This window comes from Oreochromis aureus, linkage group 10 (assembly GCF_013358895.1).
Source record: "Oreochromis aureus strain Israel breed Guangdong linkage group 10, ZZ_aureus, whole genome shotgun sequence".
NCBI lineage: Eukaryota > Metazoa > Chordata > Actinopteri > Cichliformes > Cichlidae > Oreochromis > Oreochromis aureus.
The window spans coordinates 16469731-16496116 of NC_052951.1; the positions used below are offsets into that span (position 1 = coordinate 16469731).

The 26386-nt window shown below is 40.5% G+C and overlaps 2 protein-coding genes and 1 long non-coding RNA gene across 3 annotated transcripts; 1 reads left to right on the top strand and 2 right to left on the bottom strand.

Annotated features, from left to right (window-relative positions):
• Window positions 1-534: 534 nt before the first annotated feature.
• scaf4a (SR-related CTD-associated factor 4a) lies at window positions 535-8560 on the bottom strand. The gene is made up of 16 exons (XM_039618760.1): window positions 8276-8560; window positions 6688-6771; window positions 6542-6586; window positions 6287-6448; window positions 5308-5440; window positions 5075-5211; window positions 4749-4943; window positions 4169-4320; window positions 4031-4112; window positions 2582-2758; window positions 2289-2362; window positions 1936-2126; window positions 1716-1816; window positions 1246-1359; window positions 1003-1159; window positions 535-669 (listed from the first exon to the last, which is right to left on the bottom strand). The coding sequence occupies exons 1-16, from the start codon at window positions 8303-8305 to the stop codon at window positions 542-544; spliced, it is 1962 nt and encodes a 653-aa protein (XP_039474694.1). The 5' UTR covers window positions 8306-8560; the 3' UTR covers window positions 535-541.
• A 4465-nt stretch (window positions 8561-13025) lies between these two features.
• Window positions 13026-22984, top strand: hunk (hormonally up-regulated Neu-associated kinase). Its single transcript, XM_031754088.2, has 9 exons — window positions 13026-13747; window positions 16335-16627; window positions 17240-17295; window positions 17495-17630; window positions 17725-17852; window positions 19038-19164; window positions 19277-19445; window positions 19694-19856; window positions 20620-22984. Exons 1-9 carry the CDS (start codon window positions 13508-13510, stop codon window positions 21366-21368), a joined length of 2061 nt encoding a protein of 686 aa, XP_031609948.1. The 5' UTR covers window positions 13026-13507; the 3' UTR covers window positions 21369-22984.
• LOC120442201 lies at window positions 14983-16530 on the bottom strand. Its single transcript, XR_005614567.1, has 3 exons — window positions 16485-16530; window positions 16304-16394; window positions 14983-15742 (listed from the first exon to the last, which is right to left on the bottom strand). It is a non-coding gene; the product is annotated as an uncharacterized LOC120442201 (long non-coding RNA).
• Window positions 22985-26386: the final 3402 nt, after the last annotated feature.

Consider the following 26386-nt stretch of genomic DNA (forward strand, 5'->3'; position numbering starts at 1 on the left):
CCCTCTGTTCTCCACTTGTCTAATATCCTCAAATGTTTCATGGACACATCACACAGCATGCAGCTAGCAGCTCTTTGGGAATCACCTATTTTGTACAACAATACTATTTTATGTTTCTGCAACAGGCTGCTAGTAATAAAGTGTGTAAAGATACAACTTAATTAGCCATTTAGCACTTAGCATAGGTCAGTGCTAAGGGACTTAACAAAAACGCATTTCTGGAAAAACATTATGGTACAAGGACCAGACTGAAATAAAACCGCGTGTGTGTATATGACACGACATTGATTACCTTTTATGTTATTTTTCCAACATTGTCTCCATGTTTCTCATCAATACAGTTCACTCAGTATTTACATACCCACAACAATAGCAGTCAAACACAGCTGACTGCATCAAGATTCTGAATTTGCTTCTTTTAAATTAGCAATAAGCAACACCTCTCAGAGTCTAAGATATGATGAAACTGGTAACAGCTTATGTGGCTTTTTTTTTTTTTTTTTTTTGTTTAGCGGGGTTAGGGGTTTGTTTTTTACCTGTGTTACGTGGGAGGAGCAGTTGGGGCGGGTACAGGTGCAGCTTGCGTCTCCTCAGGCTGCTGTTGCTCTGAACGGCCATTGTGAGTGAGTTCCTCTGGGTGGTCGAGAGCCTTCCTCGTGCCACTCCACTCTAGAAAAGACAGCATAAATTTTTTTTTTAATTAAAACAATATCTCTGAGGAACAGCATGAATCCTTAACCCCTACTAAATTGTACTGTATGTGTATAATAACTTTCATGAGGATTGGTGCAGCTTACAGTGCTTTACAGTTGACAAGCCAATAATAAGGCAGAGCAAATGTAATAAAACTGATAAAAGCAACATGAGGTACACAGAAGACAGAATAAAACATAAGAACACTAAAATTTGATCTTTTAATTAAATAACACAAATGAATTAAACTAAATAATTCCAAATAAAGTGTCTTCATTTTTTCTTCATTTTTTGAAAATGTTTATTTACCTGGTGATAAAGTGTCCACATCGAGCATTCCTCCTTCTTTAAGCTCCTCTAACTGGTCCTCTCTGACTTTAGACCAAGGTACGTAGGTGACACCCAGCTCCACATCCCAGTACTGCTTATAGTCAGCCTTTATGCCCTTGTTCAAAGCCCAAGCGATCTGATAAGTAAAAGCAACTTATTAGTTTTGTCCTTTCCTAACAAAACTAATACATGACAAAGCAACAATCAGCGTTGCTCATTCACCTTAATGGCTTTCTGGTTAACTTTGAATGTTCCCCTGCTGAGCTTCTGTAGAGCCCTGAAGGCATCTTGCCTGTGTATCATGACAATATAAGCACAGCCACGTGGAGGGATCATCTTAAAAGAGAGAAGACAACAACAAAAAAACAAGTGGTTAAAAAAAAAAAAAAAAAAAAAAGGAAGTCATAATCATCCACTTTATGAAGCCTGTGGTTGTAGTTTGTTTGTTTTTAACAGGTAGAGCCTTTGGTGCAAATTTGATGTCATCACAGTTATTAACACAAACTGTATCAAATACAAATAACAAAGCTGAGGCTTTGAGCTGTCTGTGTAACAACTTCTATAAAAATCAAAAAAGTATATAAAGTCAAATTTACTATAAGCTGACTGAAAGATTTAGTCAACAAAGTGTCGGCTGCAGGATGACCTCACAGTTAGATAAACTGAAAGCTGATCTCTGTGAGAGAACTTACATTGATGGACTCTATCTGCCCAAACTCCTCGAGTAAACAGGCAACATCTTGCTGCTGTGTTCTCTTGTCCAGCTGGCCTACCCAGAGAGTAGTGCTGCAAACTAAAAAGGAAAAGGGAGCAAAAAGTTAGGAACTAAAGAATGTAACTGAAAGTCTTACGACACAACAAAACACTGTGTGCACTTAACAGATAATGTATAATAAACAGATGATGACTTACTGCTGACTGTCTCGCTCTTAATTGGTGGAAGACCTTTCTGCCGTCTCTCTCTCTCCTTCTCTCTCTCCCTGCGCTCCTGCGAGCGTGAGCGCGGTGAGTGATGACGCCGATCCCTGGAGCGTGAGCGGGATCGCCTGTGCCTGGATCGACGTGTACGAGAATTGGACCGTGATCTCCTTCGCTTTGGAGATCTGGGGAGCGGGGGGGAGAAGACATTTCAATTCAAAGCATTAGATTTAAAAAGTGCATACTAAGAAGATTATCTACATATGGCAAAATAAACAGGAAATAAGATATAACAGTGTGAATAAGGAAACCTAGTTTGAAAATTACATCCTGTTTTAAATGTTTACCTGGAGCCTGAGTGTGATCTTCGGCCATGTCTGCCATCTCTCATGGATGAATGGTCCACATCCATTGGCAAATCCTGACACAGTATAGAGAAAACACATTATGAGTAAAATCTGTTACAGCGACAGAACTACATCTCTGTGCAAGTCAAAGTTACAGAAGACCAAAAAACAAAACAATTTCAAAACAGAGTTAAATTTTCTTACATTTTTCTCAATTTGCTACAATTTTATGACATTATATAAACTGCCCAACTACAATTTATTGTGACATCTTTATGCTACTGTTTGTCTACCTGTTGTTGCTGGGCTGCATTCTGGTGATGGTAAACCCCAGGGAAGCCTGGAGGCCCAGAAGAACCAGAGAGGGACATCCCTGGCAGCACATGGCCCATAGGAGGCATCGCAGCAGGAAAGCTCTGTCCTGGCGGTAAACCGTGGACCTGGAGCTGCCCATTAGGAGGAAGATGAACCTGAGGGGAAGAAAAAAAAAAAACTGTAATAAATAATGTGCACATATAACCCGATCCCTCAAGTCAGTTTCTCAGTAATAGGGCTGCCACGATTAGTCGACTAGTCACGATTACGTCGACTATCAAAATCGTCGACGACTGATTTAATAGTCGACGCATCGTTTGAAGCTTTGTAAGATCACAAAAGACGTAGGAATAAGTAGTAGGATTTAAGAGTGTAATAACGGACTGAAACAGAAGATGGCAGCACTGCATGTACAAGGATGCCAGCTGCTGTTACACTCCAAAGAAGAAGAAGCAGCAGTGTCCCAGAATTCATAGGCGGCCCTGCTGTTCAGTTTTCAACAATGGCGGCAGCTAGTTAGTTTTAATATTACTCTTATTAATCTTTCTGGGTCACAAAATAAACGTTTAACATATTTTCAGGCGAGAATGTAGCTGTGTAAACCTCAAATATTTGCTCAGTTTATCAAGACACTGCATATTTTCAAAAGCGCTCCTGCGTTTTCGGGAGACGCCCCGATCTGTTACCCACTAGCTCGATGCCTATCGGGGCAAGGCTCACTAGAGCCGCGTGAGAACTGGGGAGGCGGGGCAAATCGTTTTCAAACCCACCACTGTCTTTCGCTACTCAGGTTAAACATATATAAGTCAGTTAGATAACTGAATAAAAACCTAGTATTGTTTGGCCTTTTTTGAGTATTTTATTTGTTCCTGAGTAAATGCCGGTTTGGCTGAGATTAAAGTTATAGTTTATACACGTACTGAATAAACGTCAAGCAGACAACTGATTATCAGAAGTGTGAGATGTTCAGAGAATATACTCCGTGTCCCGTTATATTTTTTAGATAGCAAGGAGTTTATTAAACTTTACAGTAAACAATCTGTAAATCTCATTAAATTTAATAAACTATCATCTTGTCTTTATTTTTAGTTAGCACATACCCTAAACACTTAAAACTGTAAGCTAATGTTATATAAGAGCAGATGCTGCTGGTGCAATAAGCTGCACGCTTTTACGTCCAATGGATGCATGATCCGATTAGTCGACTAAGGGAAAAAAATAATCGGTGACTAGTCGACTATCAAAATAATCGTTTGTGGCAGCCCTACTCAGTAACAAACTCAGTTCTCTGTTTTATTTCAGATAGAGAGCATATACTGTAAACAGTAGTATGTGCATATATAATATGCCGTAATATGATGTAATCCTATTGTTAAAACAAGCTACAGTGTTTCTGTAGCTTCAATCCTGGGATTGGGATTTCTCACCTGCTGTGAGATGTCCTGTTGTATATTAATCTGTGGTTTAAAGTGATCCATGTGCTGTGGAAAGGCTGGAGGCTGCTGCATACTGCAATGATAAAAATACACAATGAGCTCCACAGCTTTTATTTCCTTAAAACATACATTTTAATCAAAGCTTTCCGCTTTCTGGTATCACAGACATGCCAGCATATAAAGAAATTAAGAGGCTTACAAGGGGGGGAGGAGATCTCATCCTTCTTTGTTTCTTCTCCAACTTCTGGTTCATCATCATAATCAAACCGGTCCAGCAATTTCTGCGAGAGAAACACACAAATAATGATGTTTTCTTAATGTAGCAAAGCTTCTACAGCAGGGGTCCTCAATCTCAGTCCACGAGGGCCGGTGTCCCTGCAGGTTTTAGATCTCACCCTGGGTCAACACACCTGAATCACATGATTAGCTCATTATCCATTTAAATCAGCTGTGATGGATCAAGGACACATCTAAAACCTGCAGGGACACCGGCCCTCGTGGAATGAGATTGGGGACCCCTGTTCTACAGCCTTACTTTTCCTTCACTGTGCTATACCATGTGATACCCTTCAGCCTTCTACCACATGCACCTATGATATAAATTTGAAAAATCTACGTTTTAGGTGGGTATCTTTACCTTCTTGACTGAGGGTAAAAAAAAAAAAAAAAAAAAAAAAACCATCATGCAAATACAAGAATGCATTGTCACCTTGTCAAAGGCTGTCTTCTGCTGGGCAGGCTGGGTTAGTTGGGCGGGCTGGGAGGGAAGGGGAGGTTGTGGCGCGACCATGCCCAGTCCAGCAGAAACATTTGGGGCCTGTGGGTGAATAATCTGGGGTGGAGGCTGGGCGTTGGTCTCTGGCTTCACTGGCTGCTGCTGAAAGTTCTGCAGCATCTGTTGGAGCTAGACGCCCAAAACAGAGAGTGAAAGAAGAGTCAGTAATGAAGATGTAAAAGGTGCTTAAGAAGTAACAAAAATACAAGAAAGTGAATGAGGCAACAATCTAATGCCAGTCCGCATTAGTATGAACATACCTGCTGACCCTGTGAGGACTGGAAGAGCTGTGCCACGGCAGCAAAGGCATCAGAGTTGTGCAGCTGAGCAGCAGGTATCATGGTGGAGTTTGCCGTTACCACTGTAACTGGCTCTTTGGCTGGAGGTGGAGGAGAACCTGCCAGAAAAGAGAACGTTTGTTTTCAAATGCCAACACCATACATCAACATATTAATATTATATTAATAAAGCAATGCACAACCTCAAAAATTACCTGGCTCATCTGCGCCTGTGTTGGGTGCAGCACCACTGCCAGAGCCCGCTGCCATGTCCAAGAGGGGCTGAATAACTTCTATCTTGAACACCCCATTTTTCTGCCACAGGTTCAACACCCGCACAATCTTACTCTATAAAGGAAAATATTTAGCACAGGACATTTATCATTACAAAGGAGCGCTACCCATGAACAGATTTAACTTGGGCAGGCAGGTAGTCCAAATATACTAACAACCCCCCCAACTGTAACTGGCAACTCATTTTATTATCAACATCTTTAGTCTTTTATCATGCCAAGAGAACAATCACATCTCAAGATCAATTACAGATTTAAGGGGGAAAAAAAGCAGGGTGGTAAAGTCTAATCGCTACTGACTGACTATCTAGATCCAGTAGTTACTTAAGAGCTGGCTTTCTAAGTCACAACTGTGGTAGTTCTAGTCATCATGGACAGGAAGTTATACAGCCCTTTTCCACTCTAAGTACTCAGAGTGGCTCCCTACTAGAAGCCACAATCATGCAGTGCTTTAAATGCTTTCTATCTATCACACACAATCACAGTCTGATGGATATGTTACAGGCAATCTGGGGTTCGGTATCTTGCCCAAGGATGCTTCAACATATGAAGTGAAGGAGCTGTGGGTCAAACCATCAACCCTGGGATTGATGATAGACTCACACCACCATCATTCACTTGCCTCCTGGGCAAACTCCAGCTCCTGCAGCAGGGGTAGAACTGCTTGATGTGCTGCAATGACAAGCTCACTAGGGACTACTGCACAGGAGTAGTGTAAACTGAATAATTTGTTTGGGAAAGTGTGCATATGCTACCAGTTTTTTGCTCCTGCACACACACGTCCATATGCCTGCCCCACCCACCACAAGGAGAACGTAAATCTGTGGGAAACACTGACACGCGGCAAATGCTCGGGTTAATTTGCAGTGCAATTAAATTGTCACCAGGTCTCTTCTCTTACCCTGTCTTCCACAGGGCAAAGGCAGAGGTTCTCAAAAGTTCCTGTAATGTTTTTGGTGAACCTTGGTCCAAACACATCCTTGTCAGGTCCAAACTGGTGTCTGGACTGCCTAACAATGGAATCCACCACATATAAGCCTGCTACCTTATACTCAGGCTTACACTGGAGGGAAAAGAGGAAGAAAACAGCAGAGTTTATTGGTATTTAGTGAAGAGACACAGTCTGTAAACTTTAATTAAAACAGACTCGGCTCACCTTTTTTATAAACTTTTCCACAATCTGGACCACATGTTTGTAAAGCTGAGGAAGAGAGGAGCGAATGAGCATGCTGTTATATTATAGACCCCAAACATAACAAATTAAATAAATATACAAGAATCATTCTAATGTCGTATTCTTACTTTCATTGCTTTGATGGCAGATTTGGTGATGGAGATCATCTTTGCCCGAGATATTGGTGGTTTGGAGTCCATCAATGAGAATAACTAGACAGAGAAGATAATCATTTGGTGAAATGGAGAGTCATGACGCTGGAGGAGTGTCCAGGGTGGTGCTGATCACTTCTATTTCATCACTACTCCTCATCTCATATCAAACAGCCACATTTGGGTCTTTACTGCATTCATGTTATAATTGCATTAAATGATAGATGCAGACCAGGTAGTATCCAAGCAATGAATATCCCAGTTTATACAGGCTCATAAAGATTAATGAAGATCTTTTTTAACCCAACTGCTATAACTGTTGATCTATGTTACAGCATGGCTTAGGGTAACTTGAGTTTATTTAGTCATACCGAAAAAGGAAACCGCATAAATAAATGGGTACGGTGAATTCACAAAACACCAGGACCATTATAATGAAAATGAATGGGCAAAAATCAGGCATATTTCCGTTTTGTTTTCATAAAAAAAAAAACACTTCAAAGAATAATGCAGTATTGTATTTCCCACTATAATTCACATCAAAACAGAATTTCAGCTGTTCCTCAGCTCTGCCGAGGTGCAGTTGGCCTTTTTTGTGGTTTGCAACATAACTCACATTAGCTACAACATACAGCATTGTGACAGTGTGCGCTTTTTAGCATGCAAAATGTTTATTCAGAAAAAATAGACAAGATGGAGAGGATCTGGAGAAAATGTAATTTAGACATCTATACACCTTTGACAACAAGGTTAAGTTTGTATTCGAATATGAGTCACACGTGTGTGCGTAGCTGTATGTATCAAATAGTGATTTGCATTCATTGTCGGCCACTACTTTCTCTGCTTTGGTGTGAGACAGAAACTGCAATTGAAACTGGACGATATCGCTCAAGAAGCATCGTGGGCTGTTCACAACCACAAGAGCTCAAACGTGGTACAAGAAACATGATCGGAACAAGCGTGTTAAGACGCGACAAGAAATGTCTTTCTGCCCCTCAGTCTCTGTGGTGAGTCAAATCCGCGGGTGCAGTCAGAAACACCAAAACATGGCTTGACTAGTGTTTTGACTGGACTCCTAACAACATCAGCCGCCAGTAGTCAGGCCTTGTAGTAACTTGGCCTAGCATCTTATTACCGAGCACTGGTTTTATCATTAACGAGGCTGTAATGAACATTCAGTCTGTTTGTGTACAGTGTGGTAACAAGCCATTGCTGTACTGATCTTTCTACCTGTGGTTGCGCGTTCTCATTTGCATTGTGTTGGTAACCACAACTTACTCCCACAAGCTAGCAAAGCGGCAGTCACTGGAAACGCTACTGACTGAATATTACCGTATAAGCTTTGTGGGTGGCAGAAAATCCTACTATTCGTTTTAGTGGCATTCATTTACTTCAGGGGTGCCAAACAAGCGCAACACTTAAGCCGAATAAGATGTCCAGTTAACTCGCCGAGCAGGCCCACTGCTTCGACCAGCTAGGCTAACTCCAGTGCAGCAGCAGCAGCAGCTCCATGATCAGCGGCACCACACTAGGGGAGTTCAGACACTCAGCGAAGACCGCTTACCTCGTGGTTAAAGGCGTTGACGGCATCCATGATTGCCAGACACTCCGAGCCTTCCCTTAAATTCCCGGTTCCCCGCTTACAGCGATGTTTATTAAAGAAAGGGTCGGTACAACATGTCCGCTCCCGGTAGCTAACGCCTGTTAGCTTCGCATTGGAGGTGTTCGGGTCGGCGGGTACGGCAAAGCATGATGGGATTCAATGTTGTTGTTCTAAGTTTTGTCCACTAGGGGGCAGCATGTTGCGTGGACAGGGTACATAGTGCCCTCTGAAGGAGACAAGCTATCGACACAAACATTTGTTTTGAATGGGGTGGGCAATGGATTTTCCCAAGTGGCCTTATGAGAAACTAGGATTGTTGTGGAGGGCCCCACCAATAAGCTGGACTCAGTTCTGGTCAATATTAGTTTTTTTTTTTTTTTTAATCTGTTTATAACTACATTGGTGCTCTCGTGGCTCCTTGCGAAAATGAATTGGCAACACCTGGGTTTGACCAGTGTCATCTTTACTGCACTCCAAGCAGACTATACAATCAAATCAAAAATGGCAGGTCTGCTTTGCTGTCATACTTTTGCAATAAAAGATTTTTGCACTGATTACTCCTTAAATATCTTATTCTACGATGGTATACTAAAATTGTACTTTAACATTAGTATATATATATATATACTAATATTGTCACAAAATACATTCAGATTTATTATTAACAAGTACACTTTTTCCTCAGTTGCATCAATATAATTATGGTCAGAAGGCCCAGTGGCGCCAGTGTTTTCTGTCAGTGCGCCCAGGGTTGCACGTCTTGCCATACCAGTGTGTATAATAGAATGGGTGGATGAATGTAAAGCGCTTTGGGGTCTTTAAAAGCGCTATATCATACAGGCCATTTACCACTTTTACCATAATAGGTAAATATCTTTAATGTGCACATCATTGTTTACACTTCTCTTAAGTTATATTCATTAGTAGAATGTTCATATGCAATATTATGCATAATATTATGCATAACATATTATGAAGTACACTAGGAACATTTTTTTAAATCAAGATATTTAAATACATCAATATGTATGTACACAAGAAAATCATCTAAATCCAGATGTATTTTTACTTTTCTAGTCAATTGAGCTTAATGCTTTTTAGTTAATGCAAATTTATTAAATTCCACATTTTAACTGAATTATTTGAGTATAAATATACTTTAACTCATCTTAATTGTACTTAAATAAATGTTTATTTATATTGTTTAAGCAATTTTGTATTTTATCTTTAGCTCAGCTAAATGGTTTATTTATTCCACCCATCCATTGTCTCCCACTAATCCAATTCAGGGTCACAGGAGGGCTGGAGCCTATCCCAGCTGTCATAGGGCAAGAGGCAGGGTGCACCCACAGAGGTCACCAATCTGTCACAGGGCTAATGGAGTGAGACAACCATTTACATCTATGGTCATTTTAGACTCACCAAGTAACCATCTCAGGCGGTTCCATAGTGTTCTGGTTTATACATGTGAAAGGTTGCTGGTTCAATTCTGAACACAAATCCCTTTTGGGTTTGTATCTATATCAAACCCCACGCATGTTTTTTGAAGGAAGTCAGAGGAAAACTTACAATTTCAAACCCTAGACTGGATTCAAACCTCCAGGATTATTTCTTACATGTGAAATTATGTTGCATCTGATTTGCCTTCATTGTTGTCTTAGTAGTACGACAAGAAAACCAGACAAAATATATTTAAACAATTCAGCCTTTAATATAACACATTTAAAATGAACAGCTTTGACAAACAGCAGCTTCATTTACAATACTATTCCTTCAATAAGACAAGCATGTGTAAAATGTTACCACACAAATACACAGAAGGTTTTTAATGATCCATTTCTTCATCATGTGCTTTAAATATAATTCAGTCTTAGTAGATTTTGATACAGTATTAACAAGTGCACTAGATTTTTAGAAATATGTCTCTTTTCTAGACATTTTTAGAGTAGAAGTGTTGAATGAAGTGCTAATTAAATTATTTCTGTGCTAAATTAGTTTCTTTTTAAGAAATTAACCAGGAAGGTGTACTTTTTGTGTCTTTTTTAAACACAGTCATTACTCACAGTGGAGGCTTGAAGAATGGGTTATATCTCCAAAATCTGTCCACTGATGATCCACTGATGATGTTCCATTTAATGAGATGTGCCTGAAAGTGTGGTTTTGTGGCGATGTCCTTCCGTGTGCATAAAAGCATTAACTACAAACTCCAGTTACTAAAAAAAAATGCCTTTTTCAAGGAAAAAAGGTTTGTTTGAACCATGTTTCAGTCAACATGACTTTCAAAAGCAGAAAGAATGTTGTTATAAGCCACCAAAACATGATGCAAAAATGAGAATCACAGTAATAGCAAAGCAGAAAGTTGTTGTTATAAGAAAAACATGAAATGAACACATTAATAAAAAGAAAGGTTTTTTGTTTGTTTTTTTAAAAAAAAAGAGGGTCATGTGTGCCACCTATATGTTACATTTCTATGAAGTCCTTGTTCACAACATAATGTTTCAAGCTACTACACTTACATAGCACACCAAAACTTTAGCCAAGCTATGAGCACAGTGGCAGTGGCACCATTGTTTGCTTAACTACCTAACTACCTAAGGACCTGGACACTCGGTAGTCACTGAAGAAACAGCGCATCAGTCTGAAGTCAAAGTCAAAGTAAACTTTATTGTCATCACTAATGTAAACACAGTGTGCAGATATGAGACGACATGGCTTCAGCTACTGCAGCCATCCTGATGTTTAAAAGAGGCTAATGAATCAAGACAATGACCCCAAGTGCAAATCAACAACAGAATGGTTGAAAAAGAGGAATAAAGATGGTTTTAAATGGCCAAGTCAGAGTGCTGAACTTCCACTCAACTAAAATGCTGTAGCTTGATGCATGTACAATAAAAAAAAATCTGGAAATGTAAAAATCTGAAAGGCTTTGTGGGGAGGAATAGTCCAAATCCTCTCTACTGTTGTGGAAATCTTATAAGCAGCAAAAAGAAAAGTCAGATTGCTTACTGCTGTCAAAAAAAAAAAAAAAAAAAAATCATTTACTTTTACCAGCCTGCTTTATGTGTGACTTTGTGTCATTAATCAGATAACATTTGTTTGTTTCAAATAACTCGGATCACTGTCTGATTACTGAGGGTTTGGATTCCATTATTGACAGAACAGACCAGTAATGATTACATCACAAATTAGTAAATAAAATATTTCCATTAAGTTAAATGCATCTGTGATATCATATCACTGAGAAAACGCCAGATGTGTTTCAGCAAAGAGCAATAACAACCCCCACCCCCAGAGTCCACACCACCCTTATTTAACAAAATTAGCTGCAATGAATTATATTAAAATCATTAAACTATTAAATATTTTGTTAACTTTCATCTGTTCGCTTTGTGAAACATTCTAAAATAAAGCATGACATTTAAACAAGTAATGTAAGACATCAGACTTAAAATCTGACCACTGATGACCACCCTAACCCTAGAAGTACTTCCAAGTCTCAGTGTATTTCAAAATAAATCTGTTTTGTGTAGAGTAACAAAAATGACCTACAGTAATTTTGTATTTAATACCTGTCACTACTTGTGTAGACAAAATAAAACTGACTTGATGATCTCATTAAAGTTCTGCAGTCTTATTACTTTTAATGCATAGGATTTAGTGCCTGAGCTTGTAGTATAGAAACCTTCCAATAGATGGTGCACTCGTGCTATCAGTTCTTTGCCCTAATGTCTGGTTTAGTGTCTAGAAAGCATGGTCCAGTTGGCACTGTATATGCATATCTAGATATACTCCTCTCACTCCTTCTATGCGAGTGAAATGAGGAAAACAAAACACAGCAGAAATAGAAGTAACCCAAACTAAACCCGTATAAGAAGCTAAATTGACACCTTCTCACACAAACTCAAAACATATGCTTCATGCTGGCAGGATTTTTTTTAAATATAAAGTGAAAGGGACTATTTAACAATTTTGATTACATAAATTTCCTTGTCAGGTGTTTTTTAAAAAAATATTTTTTCAGGGCTTGCAAGTTTACCGAGTAGGAAAACATACATTAGGTCAGGCAAACCTGAGCCGAAGACAAACAGAGTAGGAAAATCTCGCCCCTCCCTGCAGGTGTCCTCCTTTGAGTGATGAACACCAGCGTTAATTAGGCCAGAGACTACACCTCAGCTACCGAGGAGGAAAATTGTTCTTTGTCTGACTCTGGTTTACTAGAGTACAACTTTCTATTTTTGGCAGAACTCCGGGTTCAACCACAAAAGGGGAGAAAAAAAATCCTCAAATATATGCTAGCTGGTCAGAGACATTGTTTAAACTGGATGATTTATTGCCAGTAGCATATGTGTCATTGTATATGTGCCACTGCAGCTAACCAAAGAGAATCCTCTTGGCGCACAGGCATGGGTGTGTTGGTTTAGAAGGCTACTTTACGCACAATTGTGCCTAAATTAATCACTCAGAAATAAAAGAGGACTAAAACAAACATATAAATATGTATCGTTATTCTGTTGCTGTCTCCCTCTCCTGACTACACGTGTTTTCTTGTTCACACCTACAATCCGAGCGCACCACCAAGCGCATGCAGCAAAACGGCGAGGCGGTGGTACCGGGTGGAGCTGTATCCGTGCTCCGCCCGCCTTCGCTGATTGGGTTGAAAATTACCCCGGCTACCAACAACATGTGCATTTTTTTCTTACCCTCTCGCAGTAAGCAACGCCCACACGGAGGACCGGGAAAGTCGCTTCAAACTGCAAAACACGCTGCTTGCTCTCAGACTAATCAGGAGACGAGTGTGTTTGGAGAAGAGAGGCAGAGCTCACCTTCATTAGAGCCGATGCTTGTTGTTATGCTTTTTTTTTTTAAACCCACCTAAGTGTTAAAATAGATCGTGGCAGTCAGGTTACTAACTTAAGTCACTGAGTCTGTTCCCCCTTTTTTCTACCGTTTTTGAAATCTAAACTCATTCATTAACTTAAGACTGGTCTCGGAAACTGCTGAGTGCGCTCACTTGGTGCTTTGGGTGAACAGGTGGCGCAAGCTCCGGTACTCGTAATTTGTTATTACGCAGATAACGGAGTTAAGATACTTTACCGGACGTTAAGCATTTAATACCTGCATTTAAAGTGGGTGTGATTCGGACTGCGTATTATCCTCCCTTGTTAAAAGGGGACACTTGACAAGGGAGCTGTGATGCCTGTTGCAGACAGCGACATGGTAGTGGACAACGGGCACGGGTTATACGAGGGTAAAATTCCAAACAGTGCCGGGAATGAGAGTATCCTACCGGCCTCCCTATGCAGTCCTGTAACGGACATCCTCAAGAACTTTTACCACACCAAACGGGTCGGGAACTATATGATCGGGAGGAAGCTGGGAGAAGGATCGTTCGCCAAAGTTAGAGAAGGTCTCCATGCATTAACAGGAGAAAAGGTAAGCGGACCGCAAAGACTGGACATCGCAACAGACTGTATATATATATATATATATATATATATATATATATATATATATATATATATATATATATATATATATATATATATATATATTTCATTTGCACAATTTTAAAATCTATTTTGTGATCTCATGACATGTCATCTGGAATTAACAGTTGGCTTGACTCTTATAATTCATTGCCTTTTTGTCATTTTAATGAATTTTCTTTTTAATTTACGGAGTTTTAATTTTGACTGTGCCTCACCATTTATTGCTTAACGTCTGTAGTGGTTTTAAATTACATTTCAGTGGGCAGTATCAGATGCCATGCTTGCTTGGCAACGCATTCCTTTCGCCTGCATGTGAACAGTGGGAAAAGTTGTTTATATTGAGATACAATGCGCCAATCCAGGACTTCCTAATTAGCGGTTCTCTCCTCAGAGAAAGTGATCAGCTCTGATTGCGCCTTTGTTAATTAGCGCATGCTGCACCACACCAGCAGCTGCTGAATGCCGAGTATAGGTTGTGCACAGCAGGAGCTCCTCTAGTGACAATATTTGCTAATTGTGCGTGAGAGAGACACAATTATCTATGTGTCTTTGTCCCTTCTCCAACCCCGCGGATAACGCGTTGATCGCCCTGCGTTTCTGAACCTATGCTTTGTTTGCTGCTGCTGGTGATCTCACCGTATCCCCGCGGTGGGCGCGCTAGAGTGTGACAGGACCAGAGAGGAAAACTGCCGGGCCTATGAGAGAGCAGAGCTGCTACTTGAATATGAAATCTTGTCGTTGATAAATGGGCTTCAGCCTCATTATGATTCCGCCATCGCAGGGGGGGTTTGATACGGGCTACCATTGGCCACTGGTTGCCTTTGTCTCTTCAAGCTTTTTTGAGAAGGAGCCAAAAAATTTGCATATTGGAAAAACAAGTACGTCTTCTTTTTTTTCTTTCTTTCTTTTTTACTGTTCGCTCCTGCGTTAAATGCATACCATTTCTATAGGTGATGCGCAGGCTATAATTTGCGCATGTGTCACTGAAAATTCCTAAATTTGCATATTAAAAATATTTCGGATCACACTCAGCTCCTCCCTTGCTGTAAAGCAAACGTTCCTCTCACCCACCCACTCACAATGTCTTTGTTGAGGATGATGCAAACGCTGGCAATCGCACATCCAAACACTCTCCCTCACTCATTTGAATACAGGCGTCCAACAGGCGCTTGCAGGGAACAGGAGGGTATTGAGTTTATTCAAGCACATGGGGGTGAAAAGGAAATACAGGAGGATTCCCAGATCCCCCCACCCTCACTTTTATGTTTTTTTACATTACTAGAAAGTCAGAGTAAATGCATGGAATTTAAAAAGCAGAAAAGGGGTGTGGGGGTGAGCAGAGGTAAGAGATGGGGCTGTCATGGGCAGGCGGCTCAGGAGGTCATATGTGTGTGTTTTTTATGTCTGTAACCCACTTTCTCCTCCATACCCCCCCACCCCCTTTCTGTCTGAGGGGTGCCTGATGATAAACAACTGAATCCCTCAATAGCCCCCAGGCAAGAGCGCACACCCCTCCCCCTCTATATCCCACCCCCTCCTCGTATAGAGTAGCCAACTGTAAATACAGTGCCCACCCCACCCCATACATACCCCGCACCCTTATCCATGCTACATTGTGTAGACACAGGCCATCTATTATCGTGACAGAACACTGCACACACACACATGCATGCACATACAGGCAGGTTTAATTAGCAGTTGTAAAAAGGTTTTCAGCGCTGAATCAATTACCAGTCCTGAAAGGATGAAAGTAAAAATGAAAGACAAGCTGAAGGTCAGAAGAAAGAGAAAACACACACACACGCACACGCTACCACTTTGGCCCTCACCATTTCATTAATGGATATGGTGATTAGGTTCACTTGTCATGCCTTTCCATGTCTGTGGGCTCTCCTTGAGATGATTTGTTGTGCGTGGTAGCCATGCTCTTGAACTCAGTCTAGACGGGATACAAGGAGACATGGATGAAATAGAGTAGATGGGTATGTTATTGAATGTAATTATCAATAAAACTGAAGGAGAGTCGTTGAGTTAAAGGACATGTTCTGGGGCGTTCGTGAGGAGATTCTGTGGCTTTCCATCTGTATTTGTTTCAGCTTCTTGTGTGTTTGGCTGCAACTAAACCTAGACAAATGGGGGAATGTTAACTGTCCATTTGGCCGTGGTGCCTTCTCAGCATATAGGGTAACATTTGCTTTTCATCCCAGTTTATGATGGTTCATTAACCCCTCCGGGTCCTTCACACACACACACACATACTTCCCCCTCAGCTGCAGGGCCTTGTGGCGCCCCCACTAGTAACAGCTGTGAGGGAGAGGTCAGTTTTGAGTTACATACTCTGAGCAGCTCTTCACCTGTTACGCTAAGGCGCTCTGAAATCAGCACTGTGCTCCCTTCTCCATGGATATTATTCACAATATTGCATGCGGCACGGTTTACAAGGCCAACAATAGCTGTTAACTTAGTGCTTTGTAAAATATAAAAATAAAAATAAACTCACCCTCCTCTCTCCTCCTGCATTTTTTTTTCAGGTGGCGGTGAAGGTGATCGACAAGAGGAAGGCCAAGAAGGACTCATATGTTACCAAGAACCTGCGGAGAGAAGGTCACATCCAGCAGATGATCCGCCACCCCAACATCACTCAGCTGCTGGACATCTTGGAGACAGAGAACAGCTACTACCTGGTGATGGAGCTTTGTCCCGGTGGGAACCTCATGAACCGCATCTACGACAAGAAACGCCTGGATGAGAGAGAGACGCAGAAGTACATCCGACAGTTGGTGCTGGCTGTAGAGCACCTGCACAGGGCTGGTGTGGTTCACAGGTAAAAAAACCCAAACCAAACCAAAAAAATAAGTATATAAGCATATAATGACTGTGCCATTGGATGTGGGTCAAAGGTAACTTTAAGACTTCTGGGTCAGACATGATCCTCTTTCCCAAAGTGTGGGTTAAGTCTTTCTTATGCACATTACTATTAATCCATGAAAGCAGATCTGTCTTCACAATAACTGCATTGTAATAATTTAATGTTTTCCATTTAGGTGCTAAGAGCAAAAAATTTACAGCAATGCAGTCACAATATTGTTAATTTTAGGGTTTGCTCACATGATAAAAATGTTTGAGATTTAGGGAAAAAACATGCACAGTTTCTGCATATGTTTCCCAAAGCTCTTGTGAGGAATAGTCTTTGTTATTTAGAGCCTGGGAACTGAATTTCTATCACCGTGAGATGGCCTCTGTAGATAACAGGATTTCTGCTACTGAGGAGGGATCTGAAGATACACAATAGACTATGAAAATTAAGCAGCATGACCCACATTAGGAGGGGTTATGTCACGGTTCAAGAGGCGGGGAGTAGATTGTGTGATACTAAAGGTTATCTAATTATCTAATATAAGGTTATCTAATATAAACATGGACCTTTGTTTCACAGGGACCTCAAGATAGAAAACCTCCTACTGGATGAGCAGGACAACATAAAGCTTATAGGTAAGCCCCGATGCTCTGAATGTTTTTTCTGTGCACAAAACGTTATACAGAAATTCTGTACATGTATTCAGAAATACAAGAATCCACATGGAAAGAGTAATGTTCCCTAAGCTCTCACCAAAGTGCTAACACCCCTGTGTTTCTTTAATGGGCAAGCTGAAATAATAAACCCACTCACCCTACCACTCCTTTTCCTCAGATTTCGGCCTAAGTAACTGTGCTGGCATCTTGGGATACTCTGATCCCTTCAGCACCCAGTGTGGAAGTCCAGCTTACGCCGCCCCTGAGCTACTCTCTAGGAAAAAGTATGGACCAAAAGTGGATGTCTGGTCCATGTGAGTTTAAGGTTCTTTTTAGACATTTGATAATAAACATCAGTTTTATTTAATGAGTGCACAGAGAGCTGAAGTGTGTATTTGGGTCTTCCAGTGGTGTTAACATGTACGCAATGCTGACTGGGACACTCCCATTCACCGTGGAGCCGTTCAGTCTTCGGGCCCTGCACCAGAAGATGGTGGACAAGGAGATGAACCCGCTACCTCCCACGCTGTCAACGGGTAAGTAATGAAAACACGACAGCACAAACCTGTTGTGTGCAGATAAAATGTAAAAGTGGAGGGTTTTTGTGATGTGAATGAAATCTGATTGGTTGGCCTTCAGAATTTTGAAAAATGATTTTAAAAGCTGCTTATTTAAAACTCTAGAAGCAAAAGGATAAATAACTTGAGGCTTAGTGGCTTTGACATATTTAAGATTCTTTATTACGTCTTATTTTAAACCCTTCAAAAAGAAGTTCTGTTTTCACATATCCTGCTTAAATGCAGTTAAAAACCGAAAAGCAAAAAAGCAGAAAAACAGGTGACGGGCGCAGGAATGTACATTCGTGCACATCATTGCATAAGAAAGCAAGAAATTCTCGGTGATTTCACTGGTAAGCGTTCCTTCAGAGTCGAAACATGATAACCTTTTGTGCCTCTTTATCAGGGATTAGGTAGCTCTTCCAGTGAAGCCGCTGGCACAGATTCAGATTTTTTTCTACAGTTTTTCTTTTGTTTGTTTTGTTTCCTCAAGCAAATCATTCAGTTCCTGAGAGGGTTTCTCAATGTTTTTGTAGACTTTAAGAAAGTAAAATTGCTCACAGGCTTGACTTTGCCTTAGAGTCACAGAATATAGTGTAAATGTCCTACATATATATTTAGATATAATTACACAGATAAATTCAAAGGTAGTTCCTCAGAAGCTTGCGTGCGTTGTGGAAAGGGTGTGCATAGGTATGACGAGAATATCAGGTATCAAATTCATTTCACAATCTCTGCACTCGTTCTGCAGTCACTCCTTCACGGCACGTCAGAACAGTCGCTTGCATGCCGCTTATATGCAAACTAAGGGGAGATAACTTAACCCACTTCTATAAGCACCTATTATACTATAACGACATGCAACTGCTTTAGTTATGAAACAGTTGATTTAATAATGATAATTACTTTATCAGTTTCATCTATTTTGTTGTTGCAAAAGCAGTTTCATTTTGCAGCGTTGGTAATTCAAAAGAATCTTGAATCTTAAGGATGTGGAGGAAGAGAGCCAAGTTTGTGGCCTGGGCATAAACACAATGATAACACGACATGATTCTAAAACTTGTCGTAACGTGTTTCAGCACCGAGAAAGCTGCTCCTGTTTTACGCGTTGATGAGCGTGCAGAAAGAATAACAATACACATTTTGATTTTTCTCGTTTCTCAGCTGCCATCTGTCTTCTGAAGAAGCTTCTTGAGCCAGACCCCAACAAGCGTCCCAATATCCACCAGGTGATGGCTGACTCCTGGCTTCAGCTGGCCAATAAGAACACAGGGGCACCATACCTCAACAGGTAGATGTACACAGATTTAAATTGCTCAGATTAAAGTTTGTGTTTGCTGTAGTTTGTATTTAAAAGCTTAATTTGTCAAGCATCGTTAAATATTCTTTTTTTTTGCGTTAAGGATCCACATTGAAGAAATCAACCACACGGTGTTGCTGCATATGACGGAGAAGATGGGCTACAAGCACAGTGAAGTTCTGAGCGCCGTCCTCACCAATCGCGCCTGCCACACTTTGGCTGTCTACTTCCTCCTCAACAAGAAAATGAAGAGACTCTCCAAAGAGTACAGGGTACGTATATTTATATACTTTCCTGTCTGACGTCAGTGAGTGAAGTGAGTTTAGTGAGAAACGTTTATTTTACTCACTTGCACACCCTTTTTCCAAGGAGTTTGTCATAGTAATATTTCAAAAGGACCAGGAGTGTTTTTCACAGCAATTAAGTGTTGTGACGGGATGACGGAAAACATTCAGTCATCAACACGTGGCTGCACAACACATAGAGTTGGCTTTTAAATGTTGCTTATGTGTCTGTTAAGGAGATGCAGTTCCAAGAGAAAAAGAGAGGAGAAAAGCAGAAAAACGAATACTTCCAGACCCAGTGGAGGAAGCACGTCGATAAGCTGACCATCCCCCCGAAACAGACGCCCGTCTACCTGGCTGTCAGCAAGGGGCCCAGCAAGGAGAAGAAGCACAGAACAGGTGAGGATTTGCACAGTTCAGTGCAAAAATAATTAAAACAACAATTAGGAAGCAGTATATATTTTTTAATGTTCACTTTATTTATTGTATCTATTTTATTTACTTTTATTCATACAGGGTAGGTTGACTGAGCATGCATGTTCTTGTACAGCGACCTGTTTCACACACACGTAGTTACCCAGTCATTCATCCATCCATCCATCCATCCATCCATCCATCCATCCATCCATCCATCCATCCATCCATCCATCCATCCATCCATCCATCCTTCCATCCATCCATCCACTGTTTGTCTGTCCATTCATCCATCTAACCACCCACTCATCCATCTGAGAGGAAACATCCAGGACAACTTGCCAGTCACTCGTGGGGCAAACACAAACACTAAAATCTTAATCAGAAATTACTTAAGAGAGCATAGTGCAGACGTAAGTTCATGATATAGAAATAACTGAACTGAATCAAGCTTACAAGAGAGAGATTAGCACACATTTAAACTCCCTTCTCACTTACCTTTAAGTGGTATTGAGAAAGTCTGTGTGTTACAGATTTGTCTTCTGTACCTTTGGCTTTACATCTGCTGTCAGATCATTGTGTCTGTCAGGATCTTGTTAATGGCATACAGACAATGGCTACTCAGGCAGAGGTTTAAGAAAAGATGGAGTTCCCACTTTTTTAATTAATTAATTTTAATCTTCATTAAATATTACAGCAAAAAAACAATGTTTCCCAAAAGCTAAAGTGTTTCTAATTTCATCCTCAGGTTTACTGCGTGCCATAACTGGTGGGCACCGTAATTCACCTCTGGCACCTCCAGGCACCGTTGCTTCTTCCTCCATGGAGTACCTAGAGATCCACCCTCTATTCCCCAACACGCCACAGCAACGGAGGCGCCTGGCCACCCTTCCGCAAGTCAACACGAGCCCAGAACACAACATTCCCGCTCCTCCCGCGCCGTCGCCGATTGGCATGCATTCCTTCGGCTCGCTCGCCAAAGCCGAACAAATCGAAGACACCCCATCTTCGCCCTGGTACAAGCTGACTAACGGGACCCTTTCCCCTCCACGCCACGTCTCCGCCTTCCAGCCCGACTCCTCTTACTTGAAAAAAGCCACAATCCCCAGTCCGCCTGTCCTCATTGTCAATCCACAGCCCAAGAAGAGCACCTCGACAGATTGGTGTGGTTCTTCTGACACTAGTGGTAGCCCTCCCAGCACTATAGGAAGTCCCCCAGGGAGCTCAGCTTTTAGCCCTCCAAAGTCTGCCTTCAGTCCCCTCAATCCTACCTCAGCTTTTAGTCCTCCTTCCAACAGCGGTAGCAGTGATCCCGAGAGCCCAACGCATCGCAGCAAATTCCCCTCGATGGGAATCGGACAGATCCTAAAGAAGAAGGTCCAGCTGCAGCCATTTACATTTCGGCCAGAACAAGTCGTCGAGGAAGTCGTGTCCCCTCCTCCCTACCCCATGCAGACTCTCCTCTGTGCTTCAGGTGCACTAAAAACCCTCTGCTGAGTTACAAGATTTAAAAAATAAATAAATGAAAAAGAAAAAAAAAAAAGTTGGACTGAACTCGAGGCCCCTTTCAACATTTTTATGTTGGGAGAGGTCTTCCAGAGCGGCCTTTTGAACTGTGAACTGTCCCTTTATTGCGACTGAGCCACTTTTCATGACAGACTTATTTAAAAAAAGAAAAAAAAAAGGTGGTGAGAATATAAAATGTATTACCTCTTGTTACCACACTTATTATGTAATGTGAGAAGTGACACTGAGGAGATAAGATCTGAACGGATCCGTGAGCAATGACTAAATCTCTCTGTGTCCTAAATACGGAGTGGACATGGGACATCGTGTAATATGAGCCTTGCCAATAACAATTGTACACACACACAAACACACACACACGAGTACACACTGAACGATGTATTATAGACCAAGTTAGAGATACTCTCTTATGTAACATTGGTGTAACTGGTTACTAATTGAGCCGCAAACTGATTCACACCAGCTAACAGACCCCAACTTTTACCCTAACCCTGATTTTACATGTATAAATGTTTTGTCTCTGTGAAAACTCTGTATAATAGCCACTGACATCCAGTCAGCTGGCACTGTGTCCTATGCTGACTGGATGAAGAAGCTCACTGCACTATTCTTGAAAACCAAAACGTATAGTTAGAACGGTGTTTAACATCTTTTACCTCACTGCATTTATTCATGCATTAAATGTGGAACAGCAGTCGGCTGTGACATGCTTGTGTGGATCGTGTCACAGTGTAGCAGTGTGTAAGTGTTGCCATTAGAATCAACACACTAAAATAGCCGTAGGTTGCAAGAGTAGAAGCATATTCTCACTTTTATATAAACGCCCTCATAAACCTTCACTCAGCACTGATAGCAACTTTTTTATACACAAGTGTTGCATCACCTCTAAGACCCACAGGGAATCTGTAAAAGTCTTGACTTTCTCACAGCAGGATATGCCTGTTCCTAGTCAGTTTGTAATAAAATAAATAAAAGAAAAAAGAATAGAGCATCAAAAGCCTTATGAAACAGATCAACCTCACCACAGGTTGAGTGTATGAAAGTGGAAAGAACTGCTACTAGGATCATCTGCGGAAATAATTCACTTCCTTTTGTCTTAACGCTGTAGTTTGTGCAATAGTCTTAAGTGTTAACTGCAATGATGAGTATTTGCCAAGAGCTCTGAGACATGTGAAAAATGTTCCTGTAAATAACAGTGCAGCTCCTGTGTTCCTGTTGCTTACTCCGTTCTGTATGAACAGAAGTTTAAGACGTTTATCTGAGCCGACACTGTCACAAATTAGTTGACTGTACAAAACAAAGGGGAAAAAAACGAACAAAAAAAAAAAAGGCTTCCACGGGCACACGAGGCTTCTCACTGTTAAAATACTGTAGAATCTCTTCATGTCCAAATGAAAAGTTGCATGAGTCAAACTTGTGTTGTCAGCATTTGAAATTATGTCTTTGTACCTTTTTTCTGGTTGATACTGAGATTGATACGGACTTGGGTGGGGGTGTCTTTTTTTTAAGATTTTGTAAAGGATGGTTTTGTTTGAGTGTCAAGAGATTTCTATGCTGTATAAAGTATTTTAAATATTTATACTGAATCCTTTATGTGTCTGTCTGGTCCTTTAAACGCACCTGCATGCTGTCTGGCTTCATTCTTGCACGTCACGTGTTCACATGGCACATCTGAGACTCATTGAAAATACACAAACTTTTAATTATGATCATTAAGTAATAATATGGTACTCAACAGAATCCAATATTCTTGCTAATTTATGTACACTTTAGGTAAAATCTGACATCTATACTTCATCCTTAAAGCTCTCATCTCCTAGAGGACTTGATGACGATTGGCTTTCACAGTGTGAAAGGATTTACGTTACTGAATGTGCCACTTGTCTCACATACCATATGCATTTCCCACGAAACACCTATGAGAGGTTAAAAACAGCATGACACTCCCATGCAACAGCTGAATGATCCTTGGTTTGACTACATGCACACTCGCACACTCACACAAACATTACAAGCCCTTCCTTCTCACGAACACACACGTTATAGACACTAATCTACTCAGCTGTGCCTCCCTAAACCTCTCTGGGTGACGCTGCCCTGTCGAGACACAGAAGGGGGATCACCAGAGCTTTGAGACAAACAAGCACATGCACAGGACACCACAAACAGGGCTGTCCGATTAAATCAGCGTGGCTAAGCTGATAAAAGCAGAGGGGCAAGAGGAGCCCTCAAATATGTTAAAGCCAGAGCCTTTTGTTTATCAACGACAGGCCAACGGTTAATCAAAATCCCTGGTTGATCTGGTGACAAAAACAAGCTCTGACCAGGAATACTATGCATGAAGGATATTACGACAAACAGATACTGTCATGAGATATAGCTGAGTGTTGCTGCGGTAATTGTGTAATTTACCATTAACTGATAAAGACAAGCACCCAAAAAGGCGCCACTTTTGACTAAACACGTATTGTTTCCAGAAACTGAGGTGAGAGATTGTGGTGGTGAAGGACATGTTGTAACAGTTTCTACCACTTATTTCAGCAAAATCAATGAATCACATTTACGGCAAAATAAACCATGGTTGTAACCGAATGCACGAAAACTCTTGCCCATTTCCCAAATACAAGCATTTGCTTTTTTCTGGTGTTAATATGAATCTCTCACACTGTTGGCTGAACAAAATACAGCCAAAACCATAAACATTTGAAGGGCAATGCAATTTGCTTCACTTCAAATCCACCTTAAAGGACAGAAACCAATTAAGCTATAACTTAGGTGTAGACCTGTAGCTTTAGTTCAAGGGGTTTAAATGATATTAACGTTTAATATATTTATGAATTAGAGTAATTTTTCTTAACATAGTATCTGCATTTCCTGAGGCTCCAAAGTAATTAGACAAATGACTCAGCAGTGGTTTCGTGGCCAGGTGTGGCCTTGTTATTTCATTAAAAATTCTACAAAGTAAAAGCTCTGGAGGGTAGTGATCTTGTTTCATTATAAAGAGTAAAAGCTCTGGAGGGCAGTTTTTTTTCGTTAGCTGTTCACAGGAATTTAGGATGTAAAGGACGCTTTCAGTGGGAAGAAGAAAAGAAAACACACCTAGGGCAATTTAACTACATTGTAACTACCTAGAATACCATGGAATTATTGGCATAGATTAAACCTCTTCACAGCATGTAGCAGAGTGTAAAACACTGTCACAGAGGTAGATGTAACCTGGTCGAAGTCTACGATCAAGTGACGCTTTAATAAATTTAGCATTACCACCGTTAACAGTAGAAAGATAAAATTAGGAGTCGATAGGAGACCTCTAAAAAGACGCACACACAGATGTTGTAACACTAATTATGGGGGATGGTTATTATGTGTCTTTTAATGATTTCTTTGAATAGTTTTTTTTCAGGGTGGAATAATTCACACTCCAATCCACACAGGGTCAAATGTATAAAGGCTCAAATATATACATACTTTCACTTACTTCTTTTAATATGTGGAGCTGAATGCATTTTAATTTGACAAGAACATGCCTGTTAACTTCTTGTTAGTGATTACAATTAACAGCAACTGGTAGTTTCTCAGGTCTAAGCTGGAAAATCAACCTATTTAAATTCTGCCTATAATGAGGGTCAAATATCCAGCCAGAAAACTTCCAAAAGCACATGTATATATTCGAGCAAATATGTCGAAAATCCAAAATAAATTCAAAATTTTGCTCCCAATTCCTAATTTTTTTAAATTTTCTTTTTAAATCATTAAAGGTATATGCTGTACAATCACTCCACCCTGGAAAAAGAACTGTTCAAAAAAATCATGAAAAAAGCTCAAATTTAGGAGTGACATTCATACCTATGATTGTATATAAAGGTCTAACCACAACAATCCGTTGGGTTTAATATACAATATACTATGCATCAAGAAGCCCTAATAGCTGCTGTAAAAAAAAATAGTCAGTAAAAACATAGTCAGTGGCGTAGAAACAGTTAGTCAACATTAACTCATCCAGACCAGCTCATTTGCAGCTTTCTCATCTGCTTGTCTGCTTGGAGATCTTACATCTGTTGATTCACCTTCTGAAATGTGAGCAACTCACATTACACTAACAGCTCTAACAGTCACTAAGAAAACAATCCTCTGAACTGGAAAAATGGATAGAAACCTTTCAGTATTTCAATGGCAGCACTCTGAATACATTTGCAAATAAAGACAAAGGGCATTAAAAACAAATAACATAGCTTCTCTCAAATAGATATTAGAACCTGTTTATCAAAGTCATTTTTCTCGCCCGACTACTTCTACCATTACAGCACCAGTGACATAAATGCCACCATTTGCCACATCCCCAGTGCCTGGGTGCATGCACCACCTCATAGCCTGTCAGCTACCACTTGTATCATAGTAATCTGAATTGTAACACCCATTTTAGACATAACATACTGTGCAAACGTCTTTAGGCAACATTTTCTTCTTTATATTTTGCAAGGAAAATGGAAAAAGGAGCTGTGACTTATTGAAATGTGTGAACACACATGGAAATGCAGTATGTAAGGCAAAAACAGAGTTGATCTTTATTCTTCAGCGCTGAAATGCTGCCCTAAACCATGACAGAGCCTCCACCCTGTTTCACAGTCAGACACTCACTGTTGTACCTCACTAGTGAACTACATGTTGATGAAAATTTAACCCTAAAATCTTAAATTTGAATTCATCACTCCATAAGACCTTTTTGAAAGAATGCACAGGTAAACATACAGCTCAAATAAGTTATGGGAACATTTCAACCCCACATCTGATACCAATGAACAAAATATTGAACTTGAATCTAAATATCACGCTACCTCTGATCTCTTCATCAACTCTTATCTTTAAAATTGAACTTAAAATTTCTACTGCCTTTAATTGTATTGGCAACTTTTATACTGGTATATGAAGATTCTAAATATCAAATATTTATAGTTTCCCTCCAAATATCATGTCACATTTCACCTCTG

Bases quoted from the DNA above. Each gene is read 5' to 3' on its own strand.
- scaf4a (XM_039618760.1), bottom strand. From the start codon at position 8,305: ATGGATGCCGTCAACGCCTTTAACCACGAG. The intron at 6,449-6,541 runs GTGAGCCGAGTC...TTTTCCCTCCAG, and splicing joins TGGAAAAGTTTATAAAAAAG to TGTAAGCCTGAGTATAAGGT. The intron at 5,441-6,286 runs GTAAGAGAAGAG...TTTCCTTTATAG, and splicing joins TTTGCCCTGTGGAAGACAGG to AGTAAGATTGTGCGGGTGTT.
- hunk (XM_031754088.2), top strand. From the start codon at position 13,508: ATGCCTGTTGCAGACAGCGACATGGTAGTGGACAACGGGCACGGGTTA. The intron at 16,628-17,239 runs GTAAAAAAACCC...TTTGTTTCACAG, and splicing joins AGGGCTGGTGTGGTTCACAG to GGACCTCAAGATAGAAAACC. The intron at 19,857-20,619 runs GTGAGGATTTGC...TTTCATCCTCAG, and splicing joins GGAGAAGAAGCACAGAACAG to GTTTACTGCGTGCCATAACT.